Raw genomic sequence first — 18,659 nt, 5'->3', positions numbered from 1 at the left:
TCCAAGGCTGCACCGGGGCACAGTACTATCAACTATAATTACCATCACACGAATGGTGGGGGGTTTTTTGAGGGTGCGAAGGCGGGTGATTCATTTCCTCGCGGCAAGCGATCAATTAAAATGGAGCAAATGGGAATGAAGCCCATCGGGGTGTACCGGGGCTTGCAAAATTGGATTGCGTTAATCAAGAGTCAAAAGGGGGGAGAGAAAAAAATCTACATCTGCATCGTTTCGCGTTCGGGAGTATTTACTGGCACAAAATTACCTCCCAACGGGGTTTCTCCTTTTCGTGTGCTTTGGGTGGCCTACCCATATGGTTGGATCGTGTTACTAGGATTATTGCAATGGGCTTGGGAAGGGATCATTTCAGCCAGTCGCGTACAAAAGTAACTCCCGCAAGGCGGAAACTTTTGAGGGAGTAATTCGTACAATCGCTGCTTCCTTTAGGCCGTTACCGCTGAACCGATGGGACGATCAAGTAACAAGCGGAACGTAAAGCACCCCCAGGAACTCCTCCAAAAGCCATCCTCAACCCGTCCGCTTTACAGTTTGTGCAGCACAACGGCTCAATCCTGGCTTGGTCATGAATTTTCCCCAAAGCGATTGCTCGAGAAGCATGCCGGGGAGTTACGAAAGCAGGTCATAGCCTTACACATTAGTGCCTCCGGCGGTTCCTTGAGTAAGGACGAGACGAGTTTTGGGGTGCTGCAAATTATAAATAACACCGTTTTTCCCTCGTTCGCTTCCACGCCACCGAAAATGCCACCGGAAAAGCCAAATGCATCCAACCCATTGGCTCAGCATACGGGATATGCGCTTTCCATGTACCAGTTTAGAAAAGCCGGTTGTTTTATTCTGCCGGGGGATTTTTTTTTCTATTTCTTCAACGCTCCCAGCTGCATTCATCACGAGGATGGCCAGCAACCGTGGCATCGTGACGCGAGCGCGATCGCAGGAGAAGCAGATAAATGATACATAATTTCCACTGCAACCGGGAGAGCCGGAAGGGGCTATCGAGTGTGGTGGCCCGGGGGGGATCGCACCATAAAATGTAGCAAAATCCACAAACAAACAGACGGAAATCCAGTGCTGGAACAAAACGCCGTTGCTGCCGCTGCTGCTGGCAAATAACACACTCGACCCGTTGTCGGAGAGCCAGGATATGATGCGGGCGGTTCCCTTTTAGCTCGGAAAAGCCCGGCAAAGGAGACGAGTGAGACAGAGAGGACCGAGTGGTACACAAATTCCAGCATTCTCTCTGATTCGCCTAGCACCATTGTTTCCACTGGTAAGTGGCAAGCAATTGCGAAATTGTGTTCCAACCGTTCACCGGTCTCTGGGTGTTTTTTTGGTGGCAGAGGGAACAGAAGAAGGGAGCTACTTCCCTACCACCCCCCTCCTCCTTCCTGCAAGGCTACACCTCCACAGAAATCCTTGCCAATCACGCCGCACAACCCCTCGGTCAGAACCACCCTCTGGAGCTGCTCTGTTCGCTCTAATCCCAAACGCTACCAACGCGGCCATGCGAATGTATGTGTGCTTGCGAAGGCGCAGTACACACCCACACTCATTTACTCGCCGCAAGGATACGCCATACGAGGTGGCTTTGGAAGAGGAAAATCCCAGCGGGGAAGAGAAAACCGGCAACATTTTGTGCCAGTGCATAAGCTCCGCCCAGCACCGTGCGATGGCACAAAATGGCTGCCCAAAAGGAGCCGACGGCGGGCTCCATCAAGAGAGAGAGTATATTGGGAGGGGGTGGGTTGAGCAGGAAGAGCGAGGTGCAGGAAGAGGGGGCGAGAGACCGATCGCACAATTTTATCGCCAGGATATGGCGGAGGATCCTGAGCCAGTGCTCCGATTGGACGACACGGACTGGCGCGCGCGTCAGGCGAAATATCGATTTTCCTTCCAAACGGCCCTCCCTACAGCAGCGGTAGCTACTCTCGGCGTAAAGCGCTTGCTGCGGCTGTGAGCGTGAGCAAATGGAATGTGCTGACGTACGGTGTTTTTTTTTTGCGTTCGCAGTTTGTAGTGGTGAGAGCGTAGGGCTGCACGGAAAATGTCATTCCCACCGGAACGGCAACGCGGTGGTGCAGAGTGGAATGAGAAAATGTGTCGAAACACACACACACACACACGCAAACCTCGCACACCTGCACGCGAGTGATTAAAATGATACACACCCCGGAAAAGGGCCGAGAGTCTGACAAGCGTATTGTTTCGCATTGTGTCCGCATTCGCTTTAGCCGCACACGAATGCAGTCAGCAGCAGTGAGGGAAATTAAAAGTATGAGCCAAATTATGGGGAAATAAAAAAAAATATTAATCTGAATAATTTTACACAAAATGACAGTGAGCTAAGCCAATCCCAATCACTGTGAAAAGATCCCATGAAGTCTACTCATCCCAGAAGGAGCATATCAAAAACATATTTACGCGATCACGACGCTTGCCGGAAAAACAACGACCCGGCGAAGGATCGGCCCATTATGGTTACTTGAACGGCACATACGAAGGAGCGCGAATGTGCTGAATATCGATGTGAAGAAAAAGCGACACACAAAACCCGAGCGATCGGGAAACGCGCTGGGAACGGGATTATAGATTGCAATTTTATCGCACCGGACAGATACACTGGCGTAGTTTTCCCCTACGCGGCAAGCAACGAAGTCCTGCCGCCTCTGCTGGTCCTTGCCGAATGCCGGCTGTCAAATAGGAAAAAAAAACGAAAGCCAACCCGAGAACAGCAAGCGCACGCAAGGGTGTGGTGGGGGTGCTGTTGAATTTTGTGCTTATAATTGAACGTAAATATATTTCCCGTTTTCCGCGGGAGTTTTCCACCCAACACGCTCGAAAGGCAACCGTGAACGGTGGCGTGTGGGTGCGAAAAAGAGAGCATGCAATCATAAAAAGAGAGGCCCCTGAAATCGATTATCCTCGCTGTTAGTGAGGGTAAAAAGGGCGATCCTCGCTTTCTCTCGCTTCTTCACTTGGGGTTGGGTTTGTTGATGGTTTCACGTGCGCGTTGTATTCCGAACGGGATGAGGATTCATTAAATCGACGGTGTCGATGAGAAGGGTGCAAAAATAAGCGAGAAAGCGTGCACACTACCACTGGGATGCTACGTCGATGGAGGCGCCTGGTGGATTTTGGAAGCAAGCGCAAAATGGAAGCCCAGCGCACGCCACGTGAATCCAGCATCCCAGCCCACCCCTTTTTTTTTGGGGGGGATCCTTCAACAACCAAACCGAAAGCCCCATTCATTTTTGTTACGCCACTCCGACCCGCGCCGAACGTTCGTGAAAATGATGCGAAAGAAGCAGATCGAAGCCGAGGCTCTACAGCGGGGGCGCGCTGGAGGGTCGCATTTTCTCCCTCGCTTTTCCAGCTCGTACTGTCACAGGATGCCACGCTTCACCGTCGGCAGGCGGAGCCGCAACTTTACAAAAACCCGACGGGACATCACTCACCCGGGTTCCTCTTTCGCCTTTACCATCGCATCGCTCCTTTCTTTGTTGCTCTCGCGAACCGTCGTCGTGCTCGGTTTCCCCAGCAAGGCGGGAAAATGGATGGAAATATAAGCACGTACACACACACACACACACACACACACACCCAGGCATCACACAACCCTTATGCCAATCTTTAGGGTGGCGGTGGTGGGTTCGACAGTGGGCTGAGAGAAAGAGAGAGAGAGAGAACGAGAGAACACACGGCGCACAGTTCTGCACAACAAAAAGCGAACCCTCCGGTTCGTGCTTCGCGGTTCGCTTCCCATCCATGGCATTCGGTGGGGGAGAAGGAGTGTCAGAAGGGGGAGGGGAGAAGGAGAGATAGGGAGGTGAAGGCGGTGGCCGGCGCGTTGGCGTGTGTCCCACGTGCCGGAATCGTTATCCGTTTTACTCCGATGTGCGCCTCTCTGGGCAATCCTAGTTTCCAAGTGCCCGGGCACAGTGGGTGTGTTTTCCAGTTTGGAATAAAATTCTCCATTATCCTTTTGATCCTGCCGCACGGGCAGGACGACGACGCCAACGATTGTGTGGACATTTTCGGTGGTTTTCGGTTTCAATTCAGCAAAAATAATTGCCACAAAATTGTCGGAAGCATAATTGCAAACTTTAGTCAATTTGTAACCCCCAAAAAGGACACGGAAAATTGTTCGCGTAGCAGGAAAAAGCACCCTGCAAACCTGGCAATATTGGCCACCGACACCCACACAAGGGAACCCAGTGTTCCGGGACGGTTTTGCCGTAGCGCCAGAGCACACCAAAAGCCGGTGTGGTGTGTGTTGCTGCCACACCAGAACCAGCGCTGCTAGTCCCGAGACCGGGGCACACATTTTCCCGATGCCATTCCGCCGACGAACTGGGGGGAGGGGAGAGGAGAAGGTTGCGAGGCTCAATGGTAGGAGCACATTTTTGTGCACACCGGTGGTGTGCCGCGGTCTCAGGATCTGGCTGACTCTGTGTGCTCTGGGGCCAGAGTGGTTTTGTGCCGGTGGTTGGTTTTGCTTCACGTTGATGTCCACAATTCCGCAACCCACATGCGCTCTCTCTTTCTCTCTCTCGCATCGTTTTCCCTCCCCTCACTCGATCGATTTCCTTTCCACCAACCGTTCCAGGGAAACGCGCAGCAACTTTGCTGATGGTAGTATTTTATGCTCTGCTCGCAATCAACCTCCCTCTGCCCTGGGCTTGTTGTGCGTTCTTCAGTAACGAAAATCCAATCCAGCACTTGCGGGCCTCAGGACGAGGACGAGAAACTCCTCCATCAGTACCGAGAAGCGCCGGGTTTTTTGGGAGTGGGAGATGGAAAACCCGAAGAAAAGCCAGCAGCAGTAAACCCGTGTGGCAGCGTGTCGTACGCCAGCAGACCGAACGAAAAACACAGTGCTGCCACCGGGACTGGGCTCTGTGGCGTAACCAACGGCGAAGGAGCAATTTCAGGCACACACACAGACACACATACACACCCACACACACGTACGTATATTTGCGGCAGTTTGTCAGGCGCAGGTTGGCGCTTGTCTCCATCTCCACTGCCAAAGACGGTTGCCCGGCGGTTGGATTGGGCGATCTTTTAAAAGGATACACGCAAACCCCAGACACCGGGGCTTTTTCCTTCTTTTTCCCCACACACACACACGGCGTACTCAAATGCCCGCAAGGACGACGACGGATGCCGGAGCGTTATTATTCCACCACCAGGTTCGGTTCACCCGGTGTGTTTCCATGCCATTTTCCATCCGACAGTGTACCGAAAAAAAAAAAAAAGGAGTTTCCCGTTCGTAGTCAAGTGTGAGGGTCGGGTACGACGGTTGACTCCAAAAAGGACTTCTTTTCTTTTCACCCATGCCCGCAGGGACGAAGCGCCGCTGGACTCGTCAAGTCAGCACAAAAACGCACAACGTTTGCGGGCAGGATAGGTTGTGGAGGGGATGGCACGGGTGGTGTGCCACGACTCATCGCTGGTTCTGGGAAATGGAGAGACAAATCTACCCCGGCAACGTAGCGTAGTGACACGAGCTCTGTATGGTTTATGACGATGCGCTGGTTTGGTGACGATTACGAAGGAAAGGACACTCGATTTCCGTCTGCTTCTTTGGGGGGTTAGTAGTGGGTAGTGTGTGTGTGTGTGTGTTTCCGCCAGGACGGAAGATCCTGGGACGATTTTTGAGATGTTTGTTGGCTGGTGCTCTAGCGTTGGAATCATTTCCACTAGTTTGGATGCCTTCGTTAGAAAAAGGGCCAGGGAAAGCCTAAGGAAATGGAAGGTGTGGGGAGATGCAAATGAGTGACTGTGGTCGACATATGTGGAAATTTCTGCTTTTCCAAACGAGACGAGGGATGTTGGGTTTTCAGTGGCATTTGCGTAGCCGGAACTATCTTAATCAAATGGAATATGGAAGCCGCTAGACAAAGAAGGAAGTTGTTGTAACTTTTTAACAAATCACAAAATGTACGCTTTTTCAGATTCTAAAGAATTTTTGAACACAGGTAAATAACGTTCAATGACGGACGTACTTAGGAAAAATTACTTCATGCCATCATTACCTGGATAAATTCAAAAAAAGAAACTATCCCAAATGATATGAAACAATCAATAAACGCATGTTTCATCGCACACTCATTATTGGAGTTCGTTCTTGACTTTCAAACAGCAGAGACATGATTAAAAACAAGGATCAAACGATCCCCGGTACAGTAATTTGTTCCACAAGGTAGACGGAGAGATATCTTAGCAACAGCGTCCTTTCGAGAGATGCAAATTGCAACGTTTCTCCTTCATTCCACTCCGTGTAGCGCAGGTTAGTTTCCTGCACCCAATGCAATTAGCGAGATAGAAAACCCCTCCCCCATAGTGGGTAAGTGCGAAGGGCCGAAAAAACACCGACAATGAAACAAGATGCGTTTTTGAAGGGCCGTAACGGAACTGGGGTGTCTACAAACAACACCAAACGCCATCCTTGTACTCAACTATGTTGCGGGATTGAGCTCGCGCAAAAAAGGGCTCATATTGCAATAAAAAGATTTCTATTTCTTTTTTCTCTCTTCTCTCTCTCTTTTTCTTTCTCGTTTGTCCAGCTGACGGGCAGGGTTGGTAACAAAACCGGGAATGATAGAAACGATGGAATTCCAATTATCAGTTGCCTGATGAGGTTGGCCCACCTCCTGGCATCCCTCGCAACCCGCAACCGTTTAGCACACACACACACAAACACACCCACACACACTTACTACAGAGGTCATCAAAAGAAGGCATCAAATTAAGCAGCACAAAGTCACGCTCGAACGCGCGCGACAAAAGGGGACTAAAAAAGGTCACTGCATCCTTTACCGAGGCGCACAGGGATGATGCTGCATACACCGCTGTGTGTGTGTGTGTGTGTGAACAAGAGCAAAATTACAACCCATCCTGTTCGTCATCCAACCGCCCAACGTTGACGGATGTATCAGTTTATGCTGGGCGGAAGTTATGAGTTTCCGACACGCCGGTGGTCCCCACTCGAAGGATGGAGCTGGGATGCCGTCGCGTCAACACAAGCATATGGTGGTGTGCGGAAACACACCCCCTTTTTAAAGCCCGTTTGCCTCCGGTTTCTCACGTGTTCCGCGGCGGTGGAAATCGCTGCAGACGAGCGAGCGTTTTTCCACGCTCTCCGCCTGCAATCGGGAGAAGAAGGAGGACTACTAAATGAACTAGTGCGAACGATGATTGCTTCCGCGTGGAAAACGAGCAAACGTTGAACTTTCGTCCGCTGCCATTATTTTGCCGGTGAACTGGATCTGACGGGTCGCCTGATGGGAGGAGGAGGAAGGAAGTTTAAATTGAGGTGCGGTGCGAGGTCTCGGGCAGAAAGTTTACGACGATTGCACCAATCACGTTGGCGCGGAAAGGGTGTGTAAAAAGGATAAAAAAACACACACACAAACGTGGATAAAAACAGCAAGCGTGCGTTTGTGAGCTTTTACGAGATATTTTTTCTCCGGTTCAGGATGCACCAACCTCTTTCCTGCAATTATGGGCTGGAATCACGTTTTTGTTTGAGCATTGTCATGATTTTAAGGGTTTATGTGAACTTTGAAACAATTCAGAAATTGTTCAGTAAATCATCATTTGAGTAGCGAAGTGCTTAAAGAATTCTAATGTAGAGTACAATAGTTAAAACAAAAACAAATTCATATCGATATAAAAGATTAAAAAATGAACGACATAAAAAGAATATATAAGATGATTATAAATGAAGCATATTTTGGTAAAGACAATAAATAGGTCAATAATTCATTGAGAAACATGAACGTATCTAGCAAATATACACTTTTACCACCAACCACGCGCCATTAAGCATTGAGAATAAGGCATAATTTGTAATGTCAATCGTTTGAACAAAAACCATGTTCCAAGGTTTGACCAGTTCCAAAACACCCTAAAATGAAACATTGTCCAAAGCACGTTGGTGCACGTCCAGCATCACAGGAACGTAAATTGGAAAAGGTGCACCGAAACAGGATACGCGATATCATCGATTATCGGTTAGTGGTCGTCACTTCTGTTCAATCGTTTCGGTGAAAAGCGCACCTACAAGGGATCGTATCCTATAAACGGCGACCCAATCTAGCTGGTACGTGATGCATTGAGTCTCGTAGAACCGTTTCGTTGCTCGAGTAGCCCCACGAACGTCGGCGTACACGTGAAGCTTTCACTAGTGGTATGCCCAAAAGCGGTTGTGGTTATGGCTTGTGGCCAGGAAAAGCCCGCGTAGACCTTCCGCAAGAAGCCCCAATGATGTTTGTGCTTTAGCGGGAGAGCCTTCTCTTCGATAAACGAAATAACACCTTGCAGGACCTCACCAGGAGCAGCCTATGGGAGCCTTTCGAAGAGGATTAAACGCAAGAATTACGCACGAAGGATTATGCTCAAGTACGAAAAAGCGCCACCAAACACTTTACCTCGGCCTGGTAACAGTGAGCGAGTTGGTGTGCTGTTTACGGACCCGTGGGGAATGTTTTTCGAAAACGAGTGCGTATTAGAGCCCGCTGGAAGGACTCGACTCGCGAGATTTATCGCCTGGAAAAGGGGTCGACACGCCGGTCAATCAACTCATGGGGTCATGCGCGAGAGCGTAATGTGTCCTGCATTGCCGTCGACCCTTTTTCCCGCCGGATCGTAATCCGACGCAATCGTCGAACGAAAGACTATCTTATGGAGAGGGCGCGAAGGGATGGAATTCCGAAAAACAGGAAGTGGTTCTATAAATCTTGCCCTTGTGCGAGAGACTGAACTGGAATGGTTCGTGAGTCTTGCCGGCCCGTGAACATTTAATTGACCATTGTCGAGGTTTATTGTCGCTATATTAGGTGGCACAGGGTGTTTTATGAGTGTTACTCGTCGATATGGTGATAGCACAATAAAACAAGTAACTTAAATAGAGAGAAAATGGGTGTTTGGAAAACACATGCCAACACTTTTATGTAACTTTGATATAGTATATCTACTAGCATCTATATTTGATATAGTATATCTACTATTGGCACAATAATGTTAGTCATGATATTGTGAAGTATCGAAAGCACAGCCGTTTATTGTGCAACTAGTAAACAGCTTGCAATGCTGTGCATATCATGAATAATCAATGTCCGATTTTTTAATGACTTTTTGACAGATTTAGGGCATTACTACAACCAAAAGAAACACTTCATGGTAGCGTTCCTTTACGCTCGCCAGCTTGCTCGTTTGAGAGAATCGCATAAATCAAATAGTTTGAGCAAGGATTAACTTAACGCAACCCACATGGAACGAACACCATCCGGTGCCGGAGCGGTATCGAAAAGTCCACCACGCCAGCACACGTTCGCGCGAAGCGAATCGAAACAGGCTCTTCCTCTATCGTACCAAAAATGACGCACGTTTGAGAGAAGAAGCGAGAGAGCATCATCCTACTGGAGAAATTCCATCGTAAAGGCAGGCAGATGGTTTCACATTCCGTTCGCGGAACCGCGGGAAAAATAGCACACCAAGAAGGGTAGAACGGATATCCTGGGGCTCAATTTACATACTGCGTATCGACAAACTGCGGCTTAGCGGAGTTTTTGGTGTTTGGGGCGCATCCTTTGAGTGAGTTACTGACGGTTTGACGAAGAACCACGTTTACAGTACGTTCTAACTCAACGTAACAGATCAACAAAGCCTAACTACGGGGAGATGCACAAACAATAGACCAATTCGAAGGTGTCGCGTCAAATCCGGACACGAAATTTTGATGGATCCGTGCATCACCGTTCCATTTAGAATGCTCAGTAGAACTTTTACTAGTCTAGCCTGCCGATGCGAGCCGACAAAATGAATACGTAAAGACCGGGCAGGTTCGTTGTCAAACCCAGCCAATCATAATCAATCACATTCGAAATGTGATGATATGGAGAAACCACCAAACTATCTCTGTTGATGAGGCATTGGTACGCTATCGTAGGACGGTCTACCCAAAATTTAGGAGTACAAATTACACCTAACGTCCACAAGACACCCGACAACCCATCGCTGACAGTCGCAGGACTCGGTGTTTTTGATGCAAGATACGAAATCTGGCTTCATCGGCAGACAGCTATCTGTTCGACAATACCAGAGAAGCTCGAGTGCTGGAATGGTGGTCCTGCATCACACGGTCGTTCAAAATAAGCGAGACCATTGATGGTTGATGTCTAGGACATCCCGCATGACACATCTATGTCAGAACCGGCGGCTAAGGTTGAAATGGCATTCTATATTTCGTTGACAGTGGGAAGAATACAAATATGGTGTAACCGTTTTAAAGGCATATGGCGCTTCACGACGCATATTAGCAGCTTTCCTATGGGCCGAAAGGAATCTAACGTCACAATCGCCAGGCACTACGATACCTAACCTTGTTGAGTAACGCCTGAACGTATCGAAAACATCCCGGACAGCAACCCACCCCAAAGAAAACAGGAAAGGAAGGTGTTTCCGGACCGTTCGTCAGTGTGCAATAATTTATTGTCCAGGTCAGGGTACGCTGGGGCTCGCACACAGGACTACCAGGCTCGTGTGGCAGGACTTCACGAGTGGAGAATGGTTGGGTTCAGGAAGGTTCGGCTTTCTTATGTGCTTCTCTCGCTCGCTTCTACGGGGGTGCGTTTTCAATCGCGAGGAAAACGAACACAGGAGAGAAGCGAGGCACCGAGCGCGCGCGCTTATGAAATGCAAATCCTTCCGATTTCCGGTTCAGTGCACCGAACGTGTCAGAGGGTCGGAATCGGTGTGCTCGGTGGTCGAAAGGGTTCCGGTGAAATAAGTGCCGGAATGGACGATGAAAATCGATCCGTTTGCTCGAAGGAACGGCCATCTAGCGCGGCCAGTTGCCAGTTCAAAGAGCATGGAAATGGTAAGCATTTGAATCAGATTGATGGAGGAATTTATCAGCACTTGGGAGCAAACTAAATTGAGTTTCTTCCAACGTGCAGTTGAAACATAAAATATGTAACATTTTTCTAGAATTAGAGACAAAATAAACAAAACCGTAAGCTTCAGCTTCATGCCTAAGGTATATACAAGAAATTCTTAGTATTGCTTTCTAACGAAAAGAGTCCTTGAATCATGTTGGATTGAAAGCGCAGGAACGGCAGCTAGTACACTCCACATAGAGCGAATCATACATATGTATAAACAACATGCCCTCTCTTCTTGCACACCCAACACTCTCTCTCTCTCTCTCTATCCTTCCTTCTCTCGTTCTCCAGTGTCACACAATTAATTTTGCTAATTAACTTTTGATTGATATCCTCTCTGCCTGCTGGCCGGGAGAAGTAGTTAGGCAAGCGCAGCCAAGGAGAGAAAGCAAGCACACGAAGGAAAGGTGCATCCCCTGTTATATACCCACGTCAGTTCTTACGTGTGTGTGTGTGTGTGAGTATGTGCTGTTACCTCGCTTCCTTGAGGGCATTTTCCCGTTCCAAAGGAGCCAAAAGGTGAGCATGCTTTACATCGACAGATGCAAGCGCATCCGATGCACCGGTGCATGATGATTATTGCGTTTAGACACTAGCGAAGTCAGAGAGAGGGTGCAAGTTCTTGCACATTTCCACTGCTTAATGGCATACGAGGCACCACACACGAGTGCGCGATAACTGCGATCGATTATTTCGAGCCTATCCCAGGTGAGGGATGACGGTGTTTTGCGCATGCATTTTCGCGTGCTGGTTATCGTCTTGCAGGGATATATCTACTGCCGTTCTAAGATGGCGTCCCGTAATGCTCGAGGCATTCTACGGGAGCGTATTCAATTAACTAAGGAAAATCAAACACCATTAAGAGTGTCTAAATGGACTAACGGGGCATGGCTTTTGAATTTTAAGCTTGATTTAAAGCCTCCCTATTATTGAAAAACTCGAAATAATGTGCCAGAAACTTTGATCGTTTCATCTCGGGGCAATAAGCAGAGTTAATTAAGATATCGAGTGTATTTTTATGACAAAAAAAACTCTCTTCATATTTGACCAAACAGCCATGACTTACCTGAAGTTGTTTGGAATGCAGGTGGCGTGGAAAGCGAACGCAGTGATTGAAGGAAGAGAAAGAGAGAGAGAGAGAAAGAAAAGAAGCATTAGTGTAATTTAAACCATCCCCGTGGGCGACATCCGGCTGCGTTTCGACTTATTTACGATGGATGGAACAACAAGAGGGCGCTTAGCTTCGATTCTAGCCAATACATCACCAGCTCGACGATCAAATGGATATTCAGGGCGGATATGGGGGGGAAGGTAGTTCTATCGCTCTTTTCTCTCCCTCTCTCCCCGCTTCCGGCTGCCGTAACCACCCTCCCTAAGGGTTGGAAAGGGAGCAGCAAAGCTTCGTTTCTTCTTTTACACTTTCTTTTCTTCCCCTTCACCGGTGGCCGACCGAAAAAGGACGAAAAAAAAAAAACTAACAGCAAGAAATCCCACTCGCGACTGTCGGCTTGTGGTTAGCTTTCGCGCACGACACAACCACTAAGCGCCACCTGGAAAAACAACCCTCCAGGTGAGGAAAAGCAAAGAATCACGGAACGGAAGAAAAAAAACTCCCCTTCCCAGCGATCAAAACGAGCGATGTGGGAGCAGCTCTGAAGGGCCTTTGCACACGTCAAGCACTTAGCGCACGGAGGCTAGGCGCGCAAAATGCACCTCTTGTAGGCTTCACTGTCGGCGGAAAACTGAACGCTCTCGGTTCGAAAGGACTCCAGCCTCCCGACAACCGCGCCAACAACAACATCCGGGGGTCACCGTCCAAGACCGTCGTGTGGGGTAAAGGGGGGTGGGGAGGGGGGGGGGGGGATAAGAGGGAACGACAGACAACCAACGCGAGGAAGAGGGAGCGGGAAAACCGAGATGAAAAGCCGAAATGGACAACAATAGTGCATTCGACGAAGCGAGAGCTGCCCGTTTTCGCTGGCGATCCTCCCAACCTTCGAGGAGGTGAAAGTAGCAAGAAGAACATCCGCGCCCCGTCCGTCGATGCTGTGGAAATTCCCCCTCTCCCCTCCTTCCTCCGGGTGCACGGTCAATGGTCATTATTATTACCGCATGCCCCCTTCGAGGCCGTGCAGCTCCCAGTGCAAATGCAAGCGAGCTGCTTAACCGGACGCACCAGTGCGCGTAACTACCACACATCAAACACCGAAACACGCCTCGGCACCTTCCCTTTTCGTGTGTGCGTGCTGCACACATTAATTCCGGGGAGAAAGGTGAAGCCCGCTTCTGCGGAAATATCTCGCAAAAGCCCAATTCGGTGTGGCGTTCTTTGGTGGAGTTGCCGATTTGCTTGCCTGCCGGTTTATCGATTGAGGCTCGAGCGAGCGAACATCAGAAAGCATCGTTCGGTGCCATGGGTGTCCTTCTTAAGTAAATACCAATTTCCTTCATCCGCTTCTACCCACACCTACGCGAGATGAGAGACAGTTGTTGAGCGGATAGTGCCGTTGCCCTATCGGTTGAAAACGTGTTTTTTTAAAGCACGTAATTAAAGCATGCGAACATAATCAAGTGTAGCTTGCATCGCAGCGTACACAAATGTGCTGCAGCTTACAGGAGATTGAGCTTTACAAAAAAAAACTGGCGGTTGCTCAGGTAAGCGAACTGCCTGCAAGCATATCAAAATCGATGTTATTTCATTGCTGACGTCTAAACATGCATTCGTGGGTTTTGCTGGTGTTCTACAGCGTGGCTTGGTTGATGCACGAGCTCTGCTCAATGCCGGATTCATGCGTTCTAATTTATCGATCGGTTTTCTCGGAAACTCGCAGATGAAAGCCCGCCACACAAAAGGCTGCTGCTTCCGTGAAATTAGTCAAGGGTGGAACAAGACTGCAAGCCTAATTGTCGGCACCATTCCGTAGCGTAAATGGAGTTGAAGAAAAAATGAAAAGTTTGGAACATTAATGCATAATTGATCCAATTGAAAGAGGCCTATTGGTAGCGAATAAAAAGTCATTGGTTCCATTTTTTCGCAATTCAGCAACTGATAGCACCTGGTAAAGTAAAATAAGAATTATTCGCCACTTAATCCACCTCGTTTTTGCACAGTGATTGGTGAAATTTCGAAGCATATTCGAAAATGGAGACGCCTGGTCTTTTGTTGTTTTGACATTAATTCACACAGAACACGATTACTCGGGCACAGGTAATAATCATAAGCTTCTTAAATTATTATTCTGTAAGCCTCAATTTAACCAACGATGCGTCTGCAATGATGGTCACGAAACCTGACGGTGAAACAGCTTACTGACGAGATTTCATGAAATAAATATAAAAAAAAAGTCAATAACATAATCTGCCACTCGTTTGAGGAAAAAACAATAAACACGATTCGAAAAGCCAAGGAAAAGTGTAGCAACAAATGAAGCGGGTTACCATCGGCGGATGGCGCGAAAGGATCACAAAGGAGCATGACAGCGACGCCGGATTCGGATCACGATGACTGACCGACAAACCGACCGACCGAATATGCTGCCCTTGGGAGAGAGAGAGGAGGGGGTATTATTTTTTCCCTGCCTGTTTTCATCCCTCCATCGCAAGGGGTTGAGAGAAGGAGCAAAGAACGGCCCTCCGACAAAGAAGAACTCGTCGCCGCCGCGCGTCTGCCAGCGCCAACGGAAAAAGCAAAAAAAAAAAGAAAAGAAAAACACACGCACACACATACACACACACAGTCGGAGAGCTGCCCTTATCGAATCACGACCTACACCAACGAGCAGCGTGCGAGTGGGTGGAAAGTGGGAGGAAAAGAAGAGCATCAAACCGCAGGGAAATGCAAAAAAAAAGGGAGAGTAAGGAAGAAAAAAATCCACGAGGAAGAACGAGGGTCGTCATGGCGGAAGGGGGGGGGGATTCAAACAGTGTCGAACCCTCCTACCTCCTGCCACATTTGCCTTTCTTGCCCACAAACCCTCCCAGCAACCTTCTCTGCTGTCGTACTCACGCAGCAGCAGCAGCAGCCGCGTTTTAAATGCTTCACTCGCTGCACAAAGCCGTCTCCTTTCTGCCCTCTCCCGATGCCCGTCCGGACCCTCGAACCATTTCGCATCCCCCCCCCCACCCCACTCCCTTTGCTCCATCGTCCATTCTCTCCTCCCCCCAAAACCCGGTTCGTTTTTGCATCCTTTTGCGCTCCCGCGCGCGCTTTGGTATTTCGAACAGATGTTTTCTCGGACGATGACGCCCCGAAAGCCGATGTGCGCGGTGGTGATTCCCGTCCCCATTTAACCTTCGTCACCGTGCCGCCACGTGTCCTCGGAGACCTGCGTCTGGGCTAGCGAGACCTGGATGCGGTCGTGTCGTGGCCTACTATCGGTGGTCTCGTCCAACGCCGTGTTCTGACGGATGGATTTCGCGCGCTCGGTCACGAAACAAGAGCTAGACAGAAGAGGAGGGGCCTGGTCCGCCAGAGGAGAGAGCTTTTAGCCGGGGCGAGCCAATACTTGCATCGGGTGTGCGCGCGAGTGTGTTTTCATTTCAATAATCTGAGCGTGGTGGTGGAGCGGATCGGAGGCGGACCATTTTGAAGCCATGCCCGTTTTCCCGGGAAAGGTGAAGTGAACTGAATGAGGATTCACTTTCACCACGGCTAGACAGGATGATCGGAAAAGCGCATCAAAAGCGAGGTCCTTTTTGGGAGGTTTCTCGTGAATTTTCTACCCCACAAGCTTGCAGTTACTCTCTAAAAGTCTCTCCCTTGATTTTAACCTTCGAATAATGTTCAAAATACAGGCCTTTCCAAGTGAATTTTCCTCTCTAAACAACATTACGTCACTCTCGAAATTTTCATTCATCAAACGATCGAAAGGTTTGTAAATCATCCATCAACAACACAGACCACGATCCGAAAGGAAAAGGTGACGTCTTGTCGCATTCCCCGATTGGTTCATTTCAAGCGAAAACCCCAAAAATGAAGCAACAAAAAATACACCCCCCTCCGAGCCACGTCTAAAAGCCACCCCTCCACAGACAGCTCTCCATACGCTTTGTGCGTCACCATCACGAGGGCAGGGAGGAGTTTGGGTGGTTCGCCCACCTACACCCAAAAAGACGCGCCACAGGCACGTTGTTGGTTGGTGCATGTTATTTATAAACCCATTTTCACGCACGTCTGTCCCCCGGATTGGGTGGTTTTGAGCCGTGTCTAGTGTCGCGCGGTCGTTTCAAATTGACGCGCACCGGACGACGGGTGAATGCGGCTATTTTTGGGGATTATTTCAAATCATCCCAATGGCGAGTGAAGAGTGAAGGTAGCTAGCGACGAGAGACAGAGAGCAACTAAAATGCTGAGCCGATGAGGTGTTTCGGGTCGCGTTCAAGTGGCCGGCAGGAGTTTTTGCAGTTTCTGCAACAATGTACTGATTTCGCACATGTGCAAGGATCCACACGCGTGTGTAACGGGAGAATGTCAAGGAAAAACAACGGCCAATAAACATAATGGATGATGTTTGCTTTAGAGAGATAGAAGCTAAAATAAACTCTAGGAGTGAATTTCGTTCTTCGTGCTGGCGCTTTTTGCTCGCAGGATCTTGGGATATGGTTTATGGTGGCTTAAATGTTGCAAGAGTCACAGCAAAATGGCGTCTGCAAATCGTCTCTATCTCTCCGGTGGAGTTATATTAATTTAATTTCAAAAACCCCAAATAAAGCAAATCGCAGATTGGTCGTTATTATAACCTCAAGCGAAAATGATGAAGGTCCTCAAGTCGCAAGAAATTTCCCGCCCCACACAACAACCCCCTCGAAACGTCCTGTAACCGGTTCGATTGCTCAGAGCTTCCGATGAAACTTTTTTATCAAAACTGTCCTCCCAAAAAAAAAAAAAACCCCCGACAACTTAACTTACCGGTGGCGGAGGTCGATACGGTTGCGAATGCGGGCTGTAGGGTCTCGGTGGTGGAGCCCAACCCTGCTGCTGATGACCCCCATGGTACGGCAGCATACCCGGCTGTCCCTGCCCCGGTCCCGGTCCTCCAGCAGGTCCCGGCGGCTGGCCAGGACCTCCGGGCGGTGGTGGTTGTTGCTGTTGCGATTGTGGCACCGTTGGATCGTAACCACCCGGTGGATAGCGATGGTGCTGAGGTGCCCCCGGGTGTGGTGGTGGTGGTGGATGCGATTGCAACAACGAGTTAAGTGTCGGCGTTGGACCACCAGCGGCAGGACCACCGGGTGGTGGTGGAGCATTACCCGCACCACCCGGTGGCGGTGGTTGCCCCGGACCGGGTGCGGCACCTTGCTGAGGCATATAGCGACCGTGACGGCCATGGATAGGACTTCCGGTGGCGGCAGCAGCTGCTGCAGCAGCTGCAGCCGCTGCAGCAGCAACAGCGGCCGGTTTTCCACCGGGATGTTGCGGTGGTGGTGGTGGTGGTGTACCGGAACCACCAGCACCAGTGCCACCACTTCCGGTGGCACCACCACCAGGGGAACCTCCGGGGCCGGATGAGGCGGCAGCCGCGGCCGCAGCCGCTCCCATCCGATGCGCGTGATAGTGTGCGTAAGGATCCGGCGCACCGCCAGCCGGCACATTTGGATCGTGCGGGTGGTGCGGATGGTGGTGGTGGTAGCGAGGGGCATACTGCTGCTGGTGTTGCATGGGGGGTGGCGGGGGCTGCCCATACACCTGCCCATGATGCTGCATTTGATGGTGGTGGTGTCCCATCGGTGGTGGAGGTCCTGGTGGTGGATGGCCACCGTGCTGCTGCTGCTGGTGTGGTGGTGGTGGCGGTGGAGGACCTTCGTCCTTTCCACTTCCACCCGTTGGTCCACCCGCACCACCCGCATCACCCGGCACCCCGGGATGGTGATGGTCGTACGGTGACGCGTGATGAACGCCACCAGGATGCGACGGTGGCAATGGTGGTGGTGGTGGCCCATGGCCTGGTGGTGGTGGTGGTCCCGCCTGATGCTCCCCACCAGCCCCTCCTGGTGGGGGTGGGGGTCCACCCGCGGCGCCAGGATGCGGCGGATGGTGATGCGGATGATGATGGGGATGCGGCGGATGTGGCGGCATATGATGTGGATGGGGCACGTGCGGATGGTGCTGGGGTGGTGGCCCCGGTGGCGGAGGTTGCTGCTGGTGGTGATGCGGATGAGGAGCGTGAGGGTGGTGCGGGGGTGGCTGGTGGTGTTGCTGTTGTGGCGTCGTTATTGGCGCGGCCGCAGCCGCCGTTGTTGTCGTGGTCGTGGTTGAGGCGGCCACTGTTGAAGGATGCCCACTACCGGGTGCTCCTCCTCCTCCTCCTCCTCCTACTCCTACTCCTCCACCCAGCGTTCCACCACCGTTCGTGCCCACCGGTCCGCCTCCCGCTGCAGCTCCTCCGGCGGATCCGGACTTCTGGCTTTTGTGGTCGCCCATGCTGGTGGGAGGTTTGTGCTAGCAGGGAGGTTTTGGGGGGGGGGGGGCAGGGGGGTGGTGCGTGTTTCAGACAAACACGCCGCTTTAACTGCTGCTGTGGGGCTGCTGCTGCTGCTGCTGCTGGTGCTCTTTTTCGGCCGCTACTGTTCTACCCGAACGGCGATGGTTCGATACCAGCATTTCTGATGTTACGAGGCGAACCTTCCCACCCCTTTTTTTTTCTTAAATAAACTGCCAACTCTCCACTTTCTACCCCTTTCTTTTTCACACAC

At 50.4% G+C, this 18,659-nt stretch overlaps 1 protein-coding gene across 1 annotated transcript in view; it reads right to left on the bottom strand.

Moving 5' to 3' along the window:
- Window positions 1-18,658, bottom strand: part of LOC128727196 (trithorax group protein osa) — a 96,519-nt gene extending 77,861 nt beyond the window's left edge. Inside the window, exons 1-2 of the mRNA XM_053821115.1 lie at window positions 18,333-18,658; window positions 16,876-18,278 (exon numbers count right to left, since the gene is read on the bottom strand). Of these exons, the coding sequence (XP_053677090.1) occupies window positions 16,876-18,278; window positions 18,333-18,387 (1,458 nt within the window). The 5' untranslated portion in view covers window positions 18,388-18,658. The remainder of the gene's footprint in view (window positions 1-16,875; window positions 18,279-18,332) is intronic.
- Window position 18,659: the final 1 nt, after the last annotated feature.

This window comes from Anopheles nili, chromosome 2, assembly GCF_943737925.1.
Source record: "Anopheles nili chromosome 2, idAnoNiliSN_F5_01, whole genome shotgun sequence".
Classification (NCBI taxonomy): domain Eukaryota; kingdom Metazoa; phylum Arthropoda; class Insecta; order Diptera; family Culicidae; genus Anopheles; species Anopheles nili.
Note: the sequence above shows the minus strand (reverse complement) of the source record. Positions and strands in the feature narration are given on the sequence as shown.